The sequence below is a fragment of the Oratosquilla oratoria genome, chromosome 29, assembly GCF_046742065.1.
Source record: "Oratosquilla oratoria isolate Oo_2021 chromosome 29, ASM4674206v1, whole genome shotgun sequence".
Taxonomy (NCBI): domain Eukaryota; kingdom Metazoa; phylum Arthropoda; class Malacostraca; order Stomatopoda; family Squillidae; genus Oratosquilla; species Oratosquilla oratoria.
The window spans coordinates 24,178,693-24,199,599 of NC_134805.1; the positions used below are offsets into that span (position 1 = coordinate 24,178,693).

At 42.5% G+C, this 20,907-nt stretch overlaps 1 protein-coding gene across 3 annotated transcripts in view; it reads right to left on the reverse strand.

Moving 5' to 3' along the window:
• Positions 1-928: 928 nt before the first annotated feature.
• Positions 929-20,907, reverse strand: part of LOC143040678 (signal peptide, CUB and EGF-like domain-containing protein 3) — a 40,798-nt gene continuing 20,819 nt past the window's right edge. The window contains exons 2-21 of one of the 3 annotated variants that reach the window (XM_076211949.1): positions 18,143-18,259; positions 16,644-16,889; positions 15,889-16,028; positions 15,261-15,366; positions 14,591-14,707; positions 14,030-14,269; positions 13,291-13,457; positions 12,355-12,547; positions 11,577-11,708; positions 11,162-11,265; positions 10,502-10,659; positions 9,941-10,044; positions 8,424-8,597; positions 7,407-7,574; positions 6,846-7,013; positions 6,308-6,502; positions 5,884-6,036; positions 5,012-5,091; positions 3,098-3,311; positions 929-2,429 (exon numbers count right to left, since the gene is read on the reverse strand). In XM_076211949.1, coding sequence (XP_076068064.1) covers positions 3,159-3,311; positions 5,012-5,091; positions 5,884-6,036; positions 6,308-6,502; positions 6,846-7,013; positions 7,407-7,574; positions 8,424-8,597; positions 9,941-10,044; positions 10,502-10,659; positions 11,162-11,265; positions 11,577-11,708; positions 12,355-12,547; positions 13,291-13,457; positions 14,030-14,269; positions 14,591-14,707; positions 15,261-15,366; positions 15,889-16,028; positions 16,644-16,889; positions 18,143-18,259 — 2,915 coding nt within the window. In that variant the 3' untranslated portion in view covers positions 929-2,429; positions 3,098-3,158. Of the gene's footprint in view, positions 2,541-3,097; positions 3,312-5,011; positions 5,092-5,883; positions 6,037-6,307; positions 6,503-6,845; positions 7,014-7,406; positions 7,575-8,423; positions 8,598-9,940; positions 10,045-10,501; positions 10,660-11,161; positions 11,266-11,576; positions 11,709-12,354; positions 12,548-13,290; positions 13,458-14,029; positions 14,270-14,590; positions 14,708-15,260; positions 15,367-15,888; positions 16,029-16,643; positions 16,890-18,142; positions 18,260-20,907 lie in introns of all 3 variants that reach the window. The other 2 variants (XM_076211950.1, XM_076211948.1) reach the window with 2 other exon arrangements.

Below are 20,907 nucleotides of genomic sequence, written 5' to 3' on the forward strand. Positions count from 1 at the left end.
AGCAGTTCCACCGAGGGCACTCGCGCAGGCACAGGCACAGGCACAGGCGCAGTATTACTGTATTGCATATTCAGGCTAGTTTCCGACAAGTTTTTGTGTCACTATGATATATGGAATTGATAAACTCTCCCGCTGGGATTCGAACCCTTGCCTGAGCGGCTTGCTTATTATTAGGCAAAAGTCGTACCATTGTGACGCGACGACCCTACAAAATGGGACGATTTAGATCACGATCTAGTCGTTCCACCGAGGGCACTCGCGCCGGCACAGTATGTACTATATTACAAAAAATCCTTTATGCAAACTAATCTTCCGACAAGTTTTTGTGTCACTATGATACAAAAAATTGTCGGAAGACTAGTCTGCATAAAAGATTTAATGCAAAGCCGTACATACTGTGCCTACGCAAGTGCACTCGGGGGAACGGGTAGGTCGTGATCTAAATCGTCCCATTTTGTAGGGTCGTCGCGTCACAATTGTACGACTTTTGCCTAATAATAAGCAAGCCGCTCAGGCAAGGGTTCGAATCCCAGTGGGAGAGTTTATCAATTCCATATGTCATAGTGACACAAAAATTTTGTCGGAAGATTAGTCTGCATAAACAATTTTACATAATACAGTAGATACCGTGCCTACGCGAGTACCTTCTGTGGAACGACTAGGTCGTGATCTAAATTGTCCCATTTTGTAGGGTCGTCGCGGCACAAAAGGACGGCCTATGCTTTATAATAAGCAAGTCGCTCAGGCAAGGGTTCGAATCCCAGTAGGAGAGTTTATCAATTCCATATATATATATATATATATATATATATATATATATATATATATATATATATATGTGTGTGTGTGTGTATATATATATGTATATATATATATATATATTATATATATATATATATATATGTGTGTGTGTGTGTGTGTGTGTGTGTGTGTGTGTGTGTGTGTGTGTATTTTGCTGGTAACCACTAAGGAAATCGGAAGCAAACATATATTCTTTCTTGAGGGATGGAGATTAGGATGTTAATGACTTTTGAAAACGGGAGACGGGAGGGAGGGCAATGGGACGGTTGTCTCTGATATCCATCTAACACGTCCACCACAAGCAGAAACCCAGTTATGTGCCAAGCCTTCACCTTACCAACTGCGCTATAGACGCTTCTACTTGGAGTTAACTTAACTCCTGAAGAATCAAGGTTGACAGCTAACTGACGTCAATACCTTCGTTTTTCCTAGTCCCCGAGCTCAACTCATTGCGAATGGAAAGCTGGTACGAAATCATATATGCTGGTGACATTATACAAATAATCTTCCCGCCGTCGCCCCGGGAATCGAACCGAGACTCAGCTAGATGCCAAGCCGTCACCTTACCAACTGCTCTATAGGAGTTTCAAAAGGAGTATAGGATTTTTTAAAATCCTATAGCTCAATTGGTAAGGTGACGGCCTAGCATCTAGCGCTGTCTCGGTTTGATTCCCGGGACGACGGCCGGAAAAATTATTTGTATGAGTGACTGTTATGCAAGGAAGGGAAGGGCGGGGGATGGGGGAAAGGGGGTGTTTATGTGTGAATGATATTTTCACACAACCCCGGAACCCAAGGGGATTTCTCCTTGTCTTCTCTTTTTTCTGCATGAGGGGACGGAGAGGGGTGGTCGCCGATTATGTGAAGCAGCCTTGCTGTGGATGTGCTGTGTCTTGCTACATTGCTTCTGACCCAAGGCGGTGGACGGGATACAGGTATGACCCGTCATCCATGAGGAGCTGAAATGTGGGGGGGGGGTGAGGATGGTGGATGGGAAGGGATGGGTGGGAGTGGGTATGTGCCTTTGACTTTGGCTACCTCCCTTATAAGGTGGAAAAAGCTCTTGGTATATATATATATATATATATATATATATATATATATATATATATATATATAAACATAGGTACTAGTGCATATATATGTATACGTATATGTTTATGTACGTGCATATGTGTATGTATATGAATTCCTCACTCATAGTCTAATACATCATCACAGCTTTCGCAAATTTCGAAATATCGAATGTTCAGAAGTGTTGCATTTACCCCAACAATGGAGCAATTACTCTGTTTTATGGTGTAGACGTCCACATATTAAAAATGATCTTCCTCAGATTACACTGTCTCTTTTTCTTCCCTCACATGAGGGCCATTTCGGAGTAAAAAAAAAAAAAAATAATAACTCACTTCTTTTCAGAAAGAAAATTAATGATAGTCACGAGGCTCGACAGTCAACGAACAAGGCTCTGTGTTCATTCTTCCTGAGCCGTGATTGGATGTCACAGCAAGGGAGAGTCTCGTCGTACCGCTTGATTTCTTTGCTGAAGTGAACTGACCTGGGTGTCGAGATCTTGTTTCCAAGTAAGTTTCTGACGACTTCGTACCTGACGATCGTCTTCGGGCCCTCTACTGGAAATCCACAAAAAGACAATTACAATGTCTTCGTTGATGTTTTTCGTGGTCACAAGTGGAGAATTGAAGGGGAGTAAAAAAGGAGTGGGGGGTGATAAGATGGGCCTGTAAGGAGAAAGAATGGTTGGAATTAAGTTTCGACAATCCATCTGTACCTTAGAATCTCCTGCAAGAGATCGACTACACCCGAGATATCCGGACACGGTCGCCGGGTTGGCCAATAGGTCGCTTAGAGAAGAGATTTATGTGTTTCTGTTCGAGTTGCGTCAGTGCTGGGCAGTGTAAGATCGCGTGTTCTGTGCGTTTTGAGTCTGTTTTGTGGTGACTGCATGTGAGGCAGGTGGTGTCTGATTCCAGGCCGTTCTGGGCTAGTGATGCTTCCATACTGGGTGGCGACCTGAACGTAGGCTGGCCATAAGGGCTCTGGAATGTCTTGGGAGGGTTTTCTCTTCTGGGTTTATGTCTGGGAATGCACACACACACACACACACACACACACACACACACACACACACACACACACACACACACACACACACACACACACACACACACACACACACACACACACACACACACACACACACAAACACACAACTTTCGGTATGAAATTAGTGTTTTCTCTCCTTTTCCATTCCCTTTAAGTAAGAAAATTTACTTACCACATCTGAACATATATTTATCTATGCTTTGACTCCATTTCCTCCGCCTTCGGTGCCTTCTTCACCTTCTCCTGTAGGAGAAGAAACGTTTGACTTTCCGGGTGAGGAGCCTGATGAAGGAGGCCGGGAAGAGCTTGTGTTTCTGGCGGGCGTAAGCGTAGTACTTGATGGGTTCTGCCACCACCTCCAGGAGGCGTGGCAGTAGCTCGCGATCCTGCAGTTACAGAAGAGATCAAAGTTAGGTTTCAGAAGGAAATAGGCAAGAACTGTGTTTACCAATCGAGTGGTTAGCGAATGGATTTGAGTTAATAACCATGTAACGGTTAGCGAATGGGATAGATTTAGTAACCATGTAGTGAGCGCTGCAACAAGAGGTTGTTTTAAGAGAATATGAGATAACTTTATGAATAGGGATGGCAGGTGGTAAGGGACACTGAACTGCCTTCTGTAGGCCTTATGGTCTCTTGCAGTCTCCTCCATTCTTATGCTCTTATGTCTCAGGACTTCGAAATCGGGGTTGAAGGAACTCCTTAAGGAAAATACTAGAATAGATCTCAGGACTTCGATATGAGGATGATGGAAAAAGAACTCTGTGAAGAAAACGCAAGAAGAGGTGCAAAGCTATCGAAGTAGGGACGCTGGGAAAGGAACTCTGCAAGTAGAGTACAAAAATGGGGTCATCCATATGAGGATGTCGGATAAATAGTTTCAAAAAGAAAAATTCTAGAACAAAGTTTTGGTCGTGCATACAAAGATGTCAGATAAATGATCCCACAAGAAAATTACTAGAATAAGTCTTTGGCCATTGTCACATATATTCCCATATATGTAAGGTGGGAATAGTTTTATTGCTTGGATAACGGCACCCCGCGATTACGTGGAGTGTCAGATTACAGGACGAGTACTGAGGAGGACGCGTGGGAAGGAAACCTACTCAATGGAGTATTTGTTCTAACACTCAGCCTAGAACGAAGGAGAACGTTTTTAGTTAATTGACCAATGAGGTTCAACCACCATAGACGCAATTCCTATGGGCCAATCAGAGGGTTTTTTGAAGAAGAACCAGGGCGACTTGGGCGTGTCAGAATCAGTTTGAGGGTAGAGGGGAAAGTGTAAAGGTTGCCTCGGAGGGGTTCGGCTGAAGTAAGTCCTCTGTACTCCCCCTGTATTAGTCATAAGACCTTTTTTAACTCAGCTAGTAACACCACTAGTGCTTCATGTAGTGGTGTTAAATGTTTATAGTAGTGACTTAGACAGTGTTTTCGTTGGTTAAAGTATTAATTAATTAATTAATCTTCTTTCACCCCCGTTAAAAGTTTTCGAGCGGGAATCTTCTGTTTTGAAATATATTTACTCATTTGAATGTAAACTTATTTACACACTTGAAGTTTAGTGATTGTAATCCTTCATGTAATCCTGTTGAGTTTTAATGAATAGTGTTAAACGTTATTCTGTGCGTTTCATTTTTCTTGATTTTCTTGATTTTAATAAAATCAAGTGGCGACCTTGTAATTTCTATTGGAGTTTTTTCCCAAAGACATGGGGTCTTGGGAACTCAGTCACCCATTCACTCTTACTATGTGTTACGAGTCTGACAACTTTACAATTTCTATTTGAGTTATCCCAAAGACATGGGGTCTTGGGAACTCATTTCACATACTTAATCTATTGCAAGTCAGATAGGTGAGCGAGATTCGTAACACCATGCATATGGAAATATAAAATTAGATCCAAATAGGAAGTATATTCAGTAGTTCAGAGAATAGGCAAAGGAGTAGTTACATAAAACAAACATGAAAACAACGAATTCAACGTAACGACCAGTTCAACGGGCACTACTGGGGACAGAACCAGAAGGCGTCTTCTTTGAGCTCGTGTACGCGTCAACTGTGGCGAACTGAGGACATCACTTGCCTTTAGGATGGACACGTGGTTATGGAGCGAGTAGAGCCGGCTGTCTCTGATAATGTTTTGGATGAGGCGCTGATACTCGACTGGAGGATGTCGTCAGGAGGGCGAGTAGACGAGAGGCGCCACGCAGGTGTCCAGACAAGAGAATGAAAAAAAAAAAAGTTTATATTTTTTTTACATTCGTTAAACTGTTAAGGCGGACTTGATTTTTATCTATTGTTACAATAATCTCTTCCTGCTACAGGAGATCAATAACCTTGAGAAAGATGACGGTTTCCTGGTTAGTGAACCTCTGCCCCGTACCATCTAGGGTGTTTATCTATTTTCGGAAATCGTGACTGCAGTCAAGACTATAGGTAATTTTGCAAGCCCTTCTACAACCCAGTTACCCATACTCCTGTTTAACACTGGAGATTTGCCTTCATTTCTAAAGGGAGATTAATCCCATTTTAACTTCTGCTGTTACTTTTTTGTGTCCCTTTCCTTTAAAACTTCTCTTGCCAGCTCGTACTCTTACACTACCCGAACTTTTTTCTTTTGAGTCTTGCATCATCCCTCTCTTGAGCGGTCGGAGACCCCCTCCTCACCCACCTAGACTCTCTGGTTCTAAGTTCACGGCGGGAGCTTCAGGAAAACCCCGTCCCGATGACTTCCCTAATTAAAAGGAAGGAGATAAGGTTGGGAAGTGATGGCATTAAGCCTGACCAGGGGTCTGAGGGGCAGCGGGATTCGTTATGACCTCTGCCCCGTAAATAAACCAACAGCAACAGCTGCAGCAACAACAACAATAACGACAACAGGAACAATAGCAGGATTTTTTTTAAGCCATGCCAAGAGAGTTACTCCTGTCGGTTTCTGTGTCGAGGACAGCTCACCATTGTAGGTAACAAAGGGGATCTTGAAACCGCCCGCTGTCCCGTTGGCGTCGCTCCGGAACTGAACCCAGAGCCTTCTCGAGGTCGAAGCAAAGACGACGGGTCGTGTGACACTCGTACACGTCTCGAACGTGACTCGGCTGTACGGCGACTCTGAAAAAGAAAAGGAAGGATAACGATGAACAGTTTCTGTTATAGGGAACTGTTGGAAGAATTTTCACCCTTGTCTTCTCTCTGCATTTTTTTTACGGAAGACAAGCTTCCTTCTCAAGCTATAACTTCCCGAGGCTCCCATTTGATTCCCATTTGGGAATGGCAAAGGATATAATGCTTAGACACTTCGCAGAGTGGCTAATGGCCGAAGAGAGAGAGAGAGAGAGAGAGAGAGAGAGAGAGAGAGAGAGAGAGAGAGAGAGAGACTCACTTGACTTTCTCATGACCAGATAATCTCCGCACTGGTCGTGGCTCAGGGCAATGGAAGGAACAACCACGAGGACCCTGCGACCCTTCCTGGGTTTGACGACCCACGTGCAGCGGGCGTTGTTGGGGTAGTTGCCCGGGTAGTTGGGCGACTCGAAGATGCCCTGTAGCTTGTGGACGTATCCTCCGCACTTGTGACCTGGCAAGAAGAAGAAAAAAAAAACATCAGGGGGAATATGATGAAAGAATAATCAATATTCAGTTTAGGGAAAAAGAAGAGGAAGAAAAAGAAAATAAAACAAAACAGGGGAAATACGATAAAAGAATAATTAATATTCAGTTTAGGGAAGAAGAAAATGAAGAAGAAAACAAAACGGGAAACACGATAAAAGGATAATCAATATTCAGTTTAGGAAAAAAAAAAAAAAAAAAACTAATTCCGGGCGATATGAGACCAAAAGAAAAAATGTACAGTCAACTCAGGGGAAGATCTGCTCTACAAGAGTTCAAGATTACTCCTGTTTCGCCCTCGGGCGACCTACGTTTGCAGTCCTCGAGCGAAGTGGATCCGACGTAGTCCGTGGTGGACGTGGACGGGCACTGGACACAGGCGAAGGACCCTGGGAGGGGCTGGTAGTACCCCAGGGGACACATCACGCACGCCTTCGTAGTCGTATTGTAGTAGTGGCCCGGGGCGCAGGTCGCTCCGGCTACGGGGAACAAGGTTAGGTTAGGTTAGGTTAGGTTATGCTAGGTTATGTTATGTTAGGTTAGGTTAGGTATGTATACAGTACATGTAATTCTTAATTTACCTGAGTTTATTTTTTTGCTAATTTGGTTTAACGCTACACGGGCCCAAAGTGATGGAAATGTTATAAACAACTCTTGATGGTCGAAACATTCTGATCCCTCCTGCAACCCTCATTTTCAAACACATACGTTATAAGTCAGTATCAAGCGTCACCCCTTCCACACACTCGAACTCCTTCCAATTTCACCATTAACATCCCAACCAACATCCTTCTCCAGCACAACCAACAAACATCGCCCTTCCACCTCCCACTTCCCGAATTCCCGTCACTTCGAAATCACCTTCAGCTTACCCGGCAGGATACACTCCGCGATGGAAGTGCTTCCGCTCTGGAGGGTGGCCAGGTTGGAGGGGCAGGACAGACACTCGACTCGGCCCTTGCCCGGCTGGAAGGTTCCCGGAGGGCACGGCCGGCACGGGGAGAAGCCGTTCGGGCTCCAGTATCCAGAAGGACACGCGTCTGTGACATCATGAAGGGCACAGAGAGGAAGAAAGAGAGATATAAGAGTCCTCTAACTTCGCTTTGAGTATTTTCAATATAGATTTAATCGCCCAAGCGCGCGCGCATGACTGGCATAATATACTGTAGTTTATATTACAAAAATAAGCATTCACTTTTCTCTCCTTGGTTGCAGACAAGACGAATATAAGTGTGATTTGATTGTGACTTATTATCAATCCCAAACTGGGTTGTGGGCCTCTATGTAGGTACTGTGTAACCGGGGTGTAATATAAGTTAGGACACAAGTGATTTATCATTAACAAAGGTGCGGTCACTTGATCGTTCTGTCTCCGGTCGCTTTTAATAAACAAATGCACAGGCACATTCAAAACGTTGCCCCGCATCAGTCTTGCAGAATTAACAACTGTGCCTTACACTGATAGGTTTTGGATTGGTAGTTGAGGTCTTCCTAACTGTAGCTACCATGTTCTTGTTATGACTAAGTTGGAAATTAAGGGTCAAAGTGTGAGGGGCATATGACAAGAAGCACAGTGCCATGAAATGGATTTTTTTCAATTGGGCATCTACACACATGTGCGCGTGCACACACACACACGCGCGCGCGCAAATATGTAGACTACGTTGGAACTGTATATATATTTGAGACTAGGTATGATACATTAGAGAGTAGGGAACGGGACCCAACGAGCGTTGGTCCTTTCCTGTATACTACAATTAGGTAAATGCAATTAGGCAAACACACACACACACACACACACACACACACACACACACACACACACACACACACACACACACACACACACACTATTATATATACCTAATAAAAGGCTCTGTTTAACGCACCAAAACACTCGGAGAGGTTCCTGGCACCGGGTTTGCGCAAGCTCGGGGGCACCGCCATCCTGTTGGGGCACCGATGGCACCCAGTCCTGGCCTCATGGTCCTGGTAAGTGCCACTTGGGCAGACCAAGCACTTATCCGCTTTCACGTTGTGGTACGACCCCACACTACAGGCCACTGTTCACCGCAGAGAAGAAAAAAAATGAGATTAAAGGAAATCAAATAACATACAAGATGTGTAGAATTGGCAGTTGCTGTTGTGTCTGTGAAAAGAAACACCAAATGTGAGGACGAAGGAACCTTTATTAGTGAGACATTTCGCTTGTTACAACTTTATAAAGTACATCTTGATGAATTTGTAATAATTATACTAATGACCCACTTTCGGAGAAGAATAGGTGAAAGTAAAGAAATCCGAATATTTCGATCACCATCTGTGATCCTGTTCATCTGCTGAAGAGGATCACAGATAGTAATCAAAATATACGGACTTCTTTACTTTCGCCTTTTCTTCCCCGAAAGTGGGTCATTAGTATAATTTTACCAATGTGCTACAACATTACTTCGTTGTGAAGTTGTAATAAGCGAACCGTCGTACTTATATAGGCTCCGTCTTCACATAATGTTTATTTTTATAAACATAACAAGATAATGTAAGTCGTATTCTTTTATATTCGGTTTCATTTCACGAACACCTCCAACTCTGAGAGTGCTAAGACAGTTATTTCTTATGAATCAGGGGATTTAAAAGTCATATTCTTTTATTACGGATTCGGTCCGCTGCCTGGCAGAACCGACCTCAAGTAGTGACGCTTCAAACCACTCGGTCAGTGAGCATCCCTAATATAATATAATATAATATAATATAATATAATATAATATAATAACATATAATATCATATTATATATAAAATAGAAGATAAACAGAAATGAGATGAAATAGAATAAAAAATACAAGACAAAATGTACTCCTGCTCATGTAGATACTACGTATACATACAAGAAAATATATAAAATGGATAAACGAGATAAAAAAAAAAAAAAAGATAAGACTTAAAGGAAATTTTAGTTCACCTGAAAAGACAGGCTTTCATGAGTTCGTCTTGACCCCCATCAGTTCGCATGTCTTAGCAACTTCTGAAGAAGACCAAGTTGGTCGAAACGTTGGAGTAAATAAATTCCTAGATCGTCTTCGTTTTAATCCCACCACCCAATCTCTCTCATATATATATATATATATATATATATATATATAAATATATATATATATATACATATATATATACATATATGTAAATATATATATATACATATATATAAATATATATATATATATATATATATATATATGCATATATATATATATATATAAATATATATATATATATTATATATATATATATATATATATATGTATATATATGTATATATACTGTATATATATAAAGTGGCGTAGAGGCATTCCCCCACCCCCTGCCCTTCCCGCGCCGCTGGTACCCACTAGGTGCTTCGGCACTCACCACACATGGCGCCGACCAGCACGTGACCCCGCGGGCAAGCCACCTTGACCTTGCGTCGCGCTTTGAACGACCTGGGCATGACCTCGTACTGCTGTCCAGACAAACTGCGGAAAAAGGAGAGAAAAATGAAAAGCCAGGCATATGCACACACACACACACACACACACACACACACACACACACACACACACACACACACACACATATATATATATATATATATATATAGAATTATATATATATATATATATATATATATATATATATATATATACATATATGCATATGCCGGAGTAACCACCCGAAAAGATCAAATAACGAAGCAGAGCATTCTCGTATACCTACATATTCACTGTTAGTACAAGGAAGAAATTACAATAAGAACTCGAAGAGGTAATAGAAGAGGTACACATGATTTTACCGCCGTCCTGGTAATCGACTAACAATTGGGACAATTCCTCACAACTGGTATATTTTTTGCAAGAAAGCATGTGCTGAGATAAGAGAAGAAGGAGGAGGAGGAGGAGGAGGAGGAGGTATAGACTGAGATGCCAGAAGTACCTGGTAAGGTTGCGGTGGTCCCAGAGCATCGTCTTGAAGTAGAGTATCAGGTTGTAGAGGGACTTCCGAGTTCTTCGCTGCAGACAGGAGAGGTTGCACTTGGAATCGGCGGGAGTTGTCAGCGGCGGGAAGGACATCACCTCGAACGTGGCGCTCATCTGCAGGGGGGAGGTCGAGGAGGAGGGTCAAGATCCACCAGGAGGAGAACGCCAAGGTCGTGACACCCCTACGGCCCACAGTCACGTGGGATGTTTTTATCTTAATTGGAGATTAGCCCCCACCTCCTCTCCTCTACTGTGCTTATGAGTCCTCTTCAACTTTTCCTTTTAGTCTAAGGTATCTCCTTGACGCCAGAGTTCCAGATTGACCGTTTAAAAGAAATAATAATGAAAGTAATTGTTACAGTGAACAGTCTACCATGTCCATGTTCTACCATTTCTACCATGTTCATATTCTACCAGTTCCACCATGTTCATGTTCTACCTGTTGTACCCGTTCTACCATGTTCATGTTCTACAAGTGTTACTACTATGTTCTCGTATTTCACGAACTCTTCTGGGATGTACTATCGACACTGGATGCACTCCCTCACTCCCTCCCTCCCTCTCTCTCCCCCCCCCTCACTCACTCCCTCCCTCTCTCCCTCACTCACTCACTCACCATTTGCTGTCCGGGCTTCAGGTTCTTTTTGGGTCTTTTGTGCTTGACCGGCTTTTCCGAAATGAATCGAAGTTGGCACTGGTCGCTGAAGAAACTCATTTTTTCTGAAATCGAAAAGGTGTCTTGAGTTACAAACGTACTCTACGAGTTCTGAGCAGACAATATACACATATATTTAGAGATAAAAATACACACACACACACACACACACACACACACACACACACACACACACACACATATATATATATATATATATATATATATATATATATATATATATATATATATAATGAAGGCTGTTCAGAAATATTGTATGTATATATTTGAAAGAAGTATGGAAAAATTAAGAAAAATCTTTAGATGTCCGGGTCTAGGTTGAAGATTTGCCCGTGGGAAAATCGGGCCGACTTACCATCGAGGGCATGGATGAGACCCTCCAGCAAGCTCCCGCCCTTCGTCGTCGTCGTCGTCGTACCGTTCCTGCTGCCCTCCATCGCCACCAGGAGGCGCGCCTTTCGTTTGTACCCGGGACGCGCTCTCGTGGCTTTAGGAGAGATTAAGAAAAATATATATATATAGATCTTCAGGCGATAATGATAAAAAATATATACAGTATACATATATATATATATATATATATATATATATATATATATATATATATAGTATATATATATATTTATATATTTATATATATATATATATATATATACATACATATATATGTGTATATATATACATATACATATATATATATATATCACAAGCGAGTGATATATGAATATCCCACTGTCAGAGAAAAGAAAGAAAATAATTTGAAGATACATACTCTATATTGCGATCACTAACTGTGATGCTCTTCAGCATGTTTATACAAAGGGTGGATTGATTTCTATGACGAAAAGTATAATAAAAGAAATCTAGAAAATTAGATAAATACGAAAATGGAGATAAATGGAGACTGAGAGCGGGAGAAAAGAGAGAGGGGGAGGGGAGGAGAGAGCGAGAGAAAGAGAAAGAAGAGATGAGAACGAGAAGAAAGAGAAAGAAGAGATGAGAACGAGAAGAAAGAGAAAGAGAACAAGGGAGAAGCATACATAAAGAGATATGGACAGTAGAAGAGAGAGATATACAGGCGATATGGTAGGTAAAAGAAAAAAAAAAGAAAAAAAAAAAAAAAAAAAACTGACTCGAACAGGAGAGGAGCGAGGTGTTGGATCCCTCCGTCCGGGGGTCCGGGGCCCAGGTATACCCCGTGGCGGCACCGCAGGTATACACGTGGTAGTGCTTGGGCTCTGCCGCGAATGAGGTGCCCTCCTGGCATTTGACCGTACACTTCTCCTCCAGGTCACCCTCGAGGTCGCCGAGGACGTAGCACGACATCTGCGGCAGGAGAAGGAATAATCAGTCCCAAGTCTCAGGGTAATAAGCTCTTCTTTCCAGCAGGGACTCTCAAATTTATGAAATACTAATCTTCCTACAGATTGCAACCGTTAACAGTTATCAAAACCTCACGCTTTTTAAAAGTGTCCCAAGTTACAAATAAATATACATATTTGGCCTTTTGAATGTGACAGACTGTGAGTGTGCTGATGACATTCTGATATAGGGTGGCAGTGGAAATACTGCACAGCGGGAGATGGTTGCGACCCCTACTCTACAGGAAGGAGCCCTGGAACTCCTCCTAATGTCTCGTGCCGGGGATCATATGCCGGCCTACGGGGCCATTCCCTTTATTGGTGAGGATGCACCTCTTCCTCTGTGAAGCTAGAGGCACCCGTTTTCGGTATCTTTTGGTGTCTTCTACACCAACAAATATTTTCATTCATGTCCATTACCAACCACCTTGATATATCTTTTGCTTCTTTAGGTGTCTCAATTTACATGAAGACTTTTGTATGTATTTTTGTTCATGGCCAACAAGAATAAACATAATCTAAGTTTAGATCTCATGCAATACTTACCACGGGTGACGACAACATAAGATGATAAAGGGCAACAACAACAACAACAACAACAACAACAACAACAACAAAAGTACCACCATCAACAACAACAACTCCATTCGAGGGTGTCTCCAAAGATGTCAACAGACCTCCCCTTCAGGGTCATCCTCCTCCACTGACCTCAGCCTTCGCAGGATTCCGAAGATGAGGACACTTGTCTATCTTGACGCAGTCCATCCCGTTCGCGTGGAGTTTGTGGCCCTCACGGCACGAGCAGTGCCAGGAACCCTCTGAGTTGTGGCACTCATGGCTGCAGCCCCCGTTTTCTATACTGCACTCGTTAGTATCTACCGAACAGAGAAAACGTGGAGGCAAGTCAGGGTCTTAGGTCTGTATATATACTAGATACCTAGATGTTGGTTACCTTTTTATAAACGTGAACGCATTTTGGTTTGTGGTATTTTGAAGAATTGCTTACATTCGATTTTTTTTGTTTTTTTGAGAACAGGACTGAATAGAGGGTAAAACACCCCTAGCAAGTTCCTCTAAGCTTGTGTGCAAATACGTACTATTACGGACACTTGTATACTTTTATTTACAAAGAAATATATTTACATTGCAAGGGCACTCCTCTATACGGAATTCGGTAAAATACTGTCAACTCCGGATGGACTACATTACTGGGAGATGTACAGGAGGTTACATGGTAAATCGTGGGTCAGTTTCGGGTGTGTGATTCACCATAGTCTTTGGATCACGTGTTGGACTCGTGATCGACAGCCATTTCCCTCCCGGAAGAGAGCTCAGAGCTCGTATATGACCGATCTATGGGTCATGCTGTGACCTTACACGTGCGGTATAGCACGTGTTTGTACACTTGTCTAAAGATTTTCTGTGTAGGGGATAGTGTCCTCCTTACCACCACAGTGCGCCCGGCCAAACAACTGGTAGCCACGCCTGCAGTCACACTGGAAGCTTCCTGGAGAGTTGGCACAGCGCCCCTCGCAGGTACCAGGGACCTGACACTCGTCGACGTCCCTGCACGAGTGCTCGTCGGGCTCCAGCTTGTAGCCGGCGGGGCAGATGCACTCGTAACTGCCCACGTTGTTAACGCACGAGTATTGGCACCCACCGTTGTCGTCCTCACATTCGTCGATGTCTGTGCGGGGGATGAAATACAAGAGGAATTGGGTCTTTGAGACTGAGAGAAAGTGGCGTCGATATTTCACCAGCGCTTCTATCCTTATGGGTAATTGTAGCCGGGACGGGGCAGTGGCTGCAAGGTCTTTAGAAGAGGAAGAAGAAGAAAAAAAAAAAAAAAAAAAAAAACCGAAGGCAGATCATGTTTAGCTTCTACTCTCTCTCCGTTCTGCTATCCTCTTTTAATCTCTCCTATACTTCCCCTGCGACTCCATCTCTTCAGTGAGATATTGATCCCAGGGCTAGAAGCGCTGGTTATGGCTTAAAATGGGACTCCTACCGCGGCAGGAGCGATGATCCGGTAAGAGGGAGTACCCGGGGGGACAGGAACAGCGGACCCCGGTGGCAGTGTTGTGGCACTTGCGCGAACAGCCCCCGTTGTTGATGGCACACGAAGCTGTCGGCAGGCAAGGGCAGGTGTCAGCATGAAGGACAGCGAACCCGGACACGTGGTGAGTGTCAGGTGATGGTACAATAAATACTGGGTTAAGAAATGTCGGTTAGAATAGTATGTGGTTAAGTTATCATGATTTGTAGTCTGGCACGCTTTAAAGAATATTCACACGTTAATTCATATGCAAGGAAGAGTGGATTGCATCAATGGTCTTTAATAAATAGAAACCTGGGTAGACACATACGCACCCGCCCTCCACGTAAAATCTCCACAAGCGTCTACACGCACACGCACACGCGCGCGCACACGCACACGCACACGCGCGCGCACACGCACACACACACACACACACACACACACACACACACACACACACACACACACACACACACACAGTTTCAAAACTCGGTTTTGTTAGGAGGACACCTCCAGACCACGTCGCCGAGCTGAATGGGTTCAGGGCAAAAGATCAGGTTCTCCGGGTGGTCAAGGAAGTCCTTTCCGAAGAAGAGGAGGACCCTGAGAACGACGCAGAAGGTGCTGACGAAGGACTCACGCACGCAGGAGTGTCCGTCGCTAGCGAGGAGGTACTTCGGGTGGCAAGTGCAGGCGGTTCCGGAGGGCGTCTGGTGGCAGTGGTGTTGGCAGCCTCCGTTGCCAACCTGGTGGGAGAAGGATTGTCTTCAAGTCTCGTAACGGGGAAGAGATCGTCGTTGAAGCACTTCAACGGTATCAAGGCATTCTATATAACTTAAAAATTTGTGTATCTTCCCAAGTGTCATTTTTCGTAAGGAAAAGAGAACCATTATTGGAAAAAGTAATTATATTTGAAAAAAGAATAGGGAAATTGAAAGAGAAGAAAAAGAAATCAATAGAAAAAGTAAGGGGAAACATGGAATTGGGAATTAGAGTAGATGGGAATAGCAACATTCTCTGAATTATTATTATTGTTATTCTTTTTTATATACTACGTACATATAAGGATTCTGTCATAGAAAAAGAAAACAATAGAGAAAGTAATGGAAAATGTGGAATTGGGAAATAGAGTAGATGGGAATAGCAACATTCTCTGAATTATCATTATTATTATTCTTTTTTTATATACTGCGTACATGTAAGGATTCTATCATCCTACCCGTTTCTACGACAGAAAGGCGCGTGCGGTAAGGAGCGAGTTTACTTACTGCGCAAGTCTGGCGGCACTGCTTCCTGGATACGAGGACGCTCCCCTCCCTGCAGGCGCAGGATGCCGCGCCTCCTCCGCTCACCAGGCACAATTCCTGGCACTGGATGGCCCGGCAGGACGCCGACTCGAATTCAGGACCTGCGAGGAACAAGGCAACATCCAAGTTCCCTCTCTTGACGAAAGCGCTCATGTCATCTTGCCCCGTGGTTTTAGGGATATTTGTGTTAATAGTATTTTTGGTAAATTAAGCCGAAAGTGTCGCCAGTTAGAACGATAATATTGCCGTCGCTATGGAGAAAGTACGCCATCTGGAATCAGTATCCCCGTCGGCATTATGGCGGTATTCTGTAAAACCCAGCCAATGTTTGGCACCACCCATCTTATACTAACCTTACCAAATCCCTCAGAATATTCACGAAATGACAACGATGGTGGCGATAGCATCGGGTTAATTTACCATAAATTCCTCGAATTTCACTATCTAGAAACCCACAACCCCATAACAGACGGCAATGGTGCTTGGGTCCTTCCCTAGATTTCTCCAGAAAAAAGTAAAACTCTGTGTGTGCTGTGTAAGTATAGGATATCTATCTTTGGTCAAACAGTTAAAGGTTGTTTAAAGGTATCTGGCGGATATGTAAAATAACTACTTAAAAAAATAGCATTGAATGATGTGGTGAGGCAATCCCGACCCTGTACCACAACTTCAACATGCTAAATGTGTTAATAAACACAATGAATCTAATCATATACTTCTGCAGGTGCGAGCATCTGCCGCGAGTGTCATCCCCGATGGACAGGTGCAGACGAAGGACCCGATGAGGTTGCGGCACCCATGCTGGCACCCGTGCCGGCTCTGACATTCGTCCACATCAACGCAGTTGTGGGCGTCCATCGGGTCCGGGGCAAAGCCCGGATGGCAGGCGCAGCTGTAGTTCCCCGGGAGGTTCCGGCACAGGTGGACGCAACCGCCGTTCCGGAGGCGACATTCGTCAACGTCTGGAACATGGGAGAGAGGAAAAAAACACTTGCCTTAGAGCAGCTGTCTCCTGACTGTTTTCCTACTCTTCTCAACTTAGTACACCACGGTATTGCTAAGCCCCTTCCTCTAGGGATAACATGATTAGCCCTGGAATCAATATTAAAGAATATTTGACCAACCATATTGTAGTACGGGGACGCTGATGTCGTCAGAGGGCTGTCAACAGGGCCTTTTAGGAAAAAATAACCTTACCTAGCAAAAATTAATTTGGTTTGGTTTGCTCTCCTCAAGAAGGGGCCACCCAGGGATCACCCATGCTATGCTAGTGTGCCCTAAGCAGTGAGAATCAGTTTCTCACAGACAGAAACCTTCACAAGTTGTTCCTGGTTGTTGTTGTTGGTTAACCCGAGGAAGTGTCACTGGACCAGATGGACCTTCTCGGGGTTCTGGAGGAGGACGATCGTTCTCTTGGGGCTCTGGCCTGAGAAAACCTCCAACCCAGGTATGTTGTGGTTGTACCCACGCACGACCAGAGCTGACCCTTCTGCACATGTGTGTTTGACCTTGAGTGAAGCGGCCTTGGAGAAATGGACATGTCTTGTCTGTTGTGTTTTTGTTGGTTATGTCAAAGGTGATATCTGGTGGTTACTGGGTTTTAACACGACATGGTCAGTATTGACAATTAATCTAATATCTTCAGTAGGTAGTTATCACGTATTTAGGTCACCTTTGTGAGGTCACCATCAAATCGTTTGAATGCCGACCTCTGAAGTAAGTTAACTTCCCACATTTTGTATTTCTATAGAAATTAGGGGGGGTCCCTGCCCCTCTCCACTTCAAATGATAATGATAATAGTAATAGTAATAATAATAATAATAATAATAATGATAATAATGATAGTAATAATAATAATGATAACAATAATAATAATGATAATAATAATAATAATAATAATAATTATAGTAAATAATAATAATAATAATAATAATAATAAATAACAATAATGATAATAATAAATAACAATAATGATAATAATAAATAACAATAATAATGATATTGATAATAATAAATAATAATAATAATGATAAATAATAATAAATAATGATAACGATAATAATAATAATAATAATAATAATGATGATAAATAATAATAAATAATAACGATAATAGTAATAATAATAATAATAATAATAGTAATAATAATAATAGTAATAATAATAATAACAATAATAATAATAATCAATAATGATAATGATAATGTGTGCTGACCTGTACAAGTGCGGCCGTTGCCCTCCCATCCTTTCTTGCAGGAACATCGGTGGAATCGACGAAGAGTCTTGCAGACAGCGTTCCGATCACATTTATGTCGTCCCGTTTTGCACACATCTGATAAAGAAAGAAAAATAACAAACATGCTGATGCAGCTTTCCAGAACTGCATATCTTCCAGGGAAAAACTATTAATATAAATGTATGGATGCAATTTCAGCACAAACAGTGATACAGATATACAGTATGGTATTAATGATCTAGATTGTCTTGTACGTTATACGATATTTGTCCAAAATTGCGTTTGTGTCATCCTATAAACGTTTCTACCGATGGAACATTATAAAAACAGACTCACAAAAGACGATGGTATTCATGATGTCTAACATTGCACATTTGCTAAAGAAAAAATAAATTAATAAATAGATAAATAACAGTGAAAAGTTGTAAACAATATTTCACTAAAAACATTGGTCAAATACAAACACAGATCATCTTGTTGGTAATTATATTAACTCATCTGTGTATTCCCGTTTGCACACATCTGTTAAGAAAAAATATCTATATTTACAGTTGCAATTTCAAAACAGAGTCAGTTCGCAAATTGGAGACCCCAAGAATATAAGTACTGGCTATTGCTGACGTTCTGAGTTTGTGACGAATTAATTAGTACACATATAGTATAATAATATAATTAATAAGCTATGGGTAATCAAAAGCCTAAATTATTCCCGTACAGTTCGCCGTGGACGATAAACACAGCTATGAGTTAGTTTCTCTCACTACCTCTGGTTCTCTGACTTTCTTAGGATCTATTCTCCTGACCTCCTCGGCTATAGAGACTCCTACTACGGGAGCCCGCGACAGCACAGAGATTAGGAAGGGCATCAACTCAGAGTAATGACCATGAGGAGACTTCACCGCAGAGCGCGGGGTGATCTAATAGAGGTGTTCAAGTGGATCAAAGGCTTTAACAAGGGTGATGCAAACAAAGTCATCATATCAAAACAACAGGGCAGGACTCGCAGTAATGGATTTAAACTGGACAAATTTAGATTTAAGAAGGAAATAGGCAAGAATTGGTTTACTAATAGGATGGTCAAAGAATGGAATAGACTTAGTAACCATGTAGTGAGCGCTGAAACTATCAGTTGTTTTAAAAATCGGTTAGACAACTTTATGGATGGGGATGACAGGTGGTGATGGATATGGAGCTGCCTAGTGTAGGCCTTATGGTCTCTTGCAGTCTCCTTCATTCTTATGTTCTTATGTCTGTTCCGGAACTACCTGCAAAGTTGAGAACAAAGACGCCTTGTACAATCCTGAAGATGTGTGCACAACATTTCACCCCTGACCGTGCACATTGATCCAAAGTATGAACCACAATCATCCGTGAATTTATGCTTAGCATTTGCATCATGAATACAAGTTTATCGAGTTACTGAATTCTCTTTGTCGTTTTCTTCTCCTTTTTTTCTCAAATATGAATCATCACCCTGTACATAGAGATTCACCTCTTGTGTTGACCTCTTTATACAAACCCAAGTTTCATTACTTTGGTCTCAATGTGTTCCCGTATAGATCCTGATGTAGATGTCCTCCTGTCTGTGTTACTGTCTCGGTACTTCTATCAACCATGTATTATTTATTTTTGTAGTTATCCTACCTCTCTTACGTAACAGACGCCCTCCCTCTTTGTACGACCCACGCTAAACACTGCTACTAATCACCAAGTCAACAAAAGCCAGAGCAAGGGGCAGGGATTAGAAGGATCGCGACATGACGTCATAAGGGGCGGAGACAGGCAGCAGGTAGACTAGTGCAAAATCTAGGTATACAAAGTCTGTCCACGCGCGCGGGGAGGCGGGGCTTAACTGTGACGTAATGTCGCCTTCTCTGGAGGCCAAAACCATTAAATGTCTGAGAGTGATATTATGATGTCATGTTGCCTCCCAGGACAAAGTAAGAGAAGTGGAGGGATTGTATTTTGACGATGTTTGAAAAAGAAATCGTGCTGTGTTCTCAGCGAACTGGCAAAGCAAAGCAGGTAAGTGACGTCACCTGGGCGAGAGAGGGTGAGTTACAATGAGGATGGAAGCAAGCAAGGAGAGGGAGAGAGAGAGAGAGAGAGAGAGAGAGAGAGAGAGAGAGAGAGAGAGAGAGAGAGAGAGAGTGAATGAGAGAGAGAGAGAGAGAGAGAGAGAAAGAGAGAGAGAGAGAGAGAGAGAGAGAACGGTGACCTGGGCAAAGTCAAGTGCACAAGTATCTGTGATGAAGAAACACTAAGAAAAAAAAATTCTGTCCCCTTGAAGGAGGTCATGAGTGACAAGGTGATGTTAGGATCGGGGTACATCGCAAAAAAAAAGAACAAAAAACTTTTGAAAATATATTTATTTTTCTTTAAGAAAATCTGACCTACTCTCACCTCGACACTATTCGATTCCAAATGGATTCCTTGTTGCCATACAAAAATTGAAAATATAAAATAACATCTGGGAAATCTCAAATCCCATCTACATAAAATCGCCCGTCATTACACATCCACACAAAAAGCTTCTGTAGAACCATATCAACATTTTCTCTAAGGACTTAAACTTCTCTCGCTGTAGGTTCCTGAACTCGGAAAAATCCCCTTTGATGAGGAAAAGGGTTAATTTGATTACACCAAAACTACTTTCCGCAGTCCCAGGGATCCCCTGACAACGCTTAGCTGAATAAAATCGTCTCGTCGTCTCGTAGTTGCTCGGCCAGAGGAGGTCGCCATGC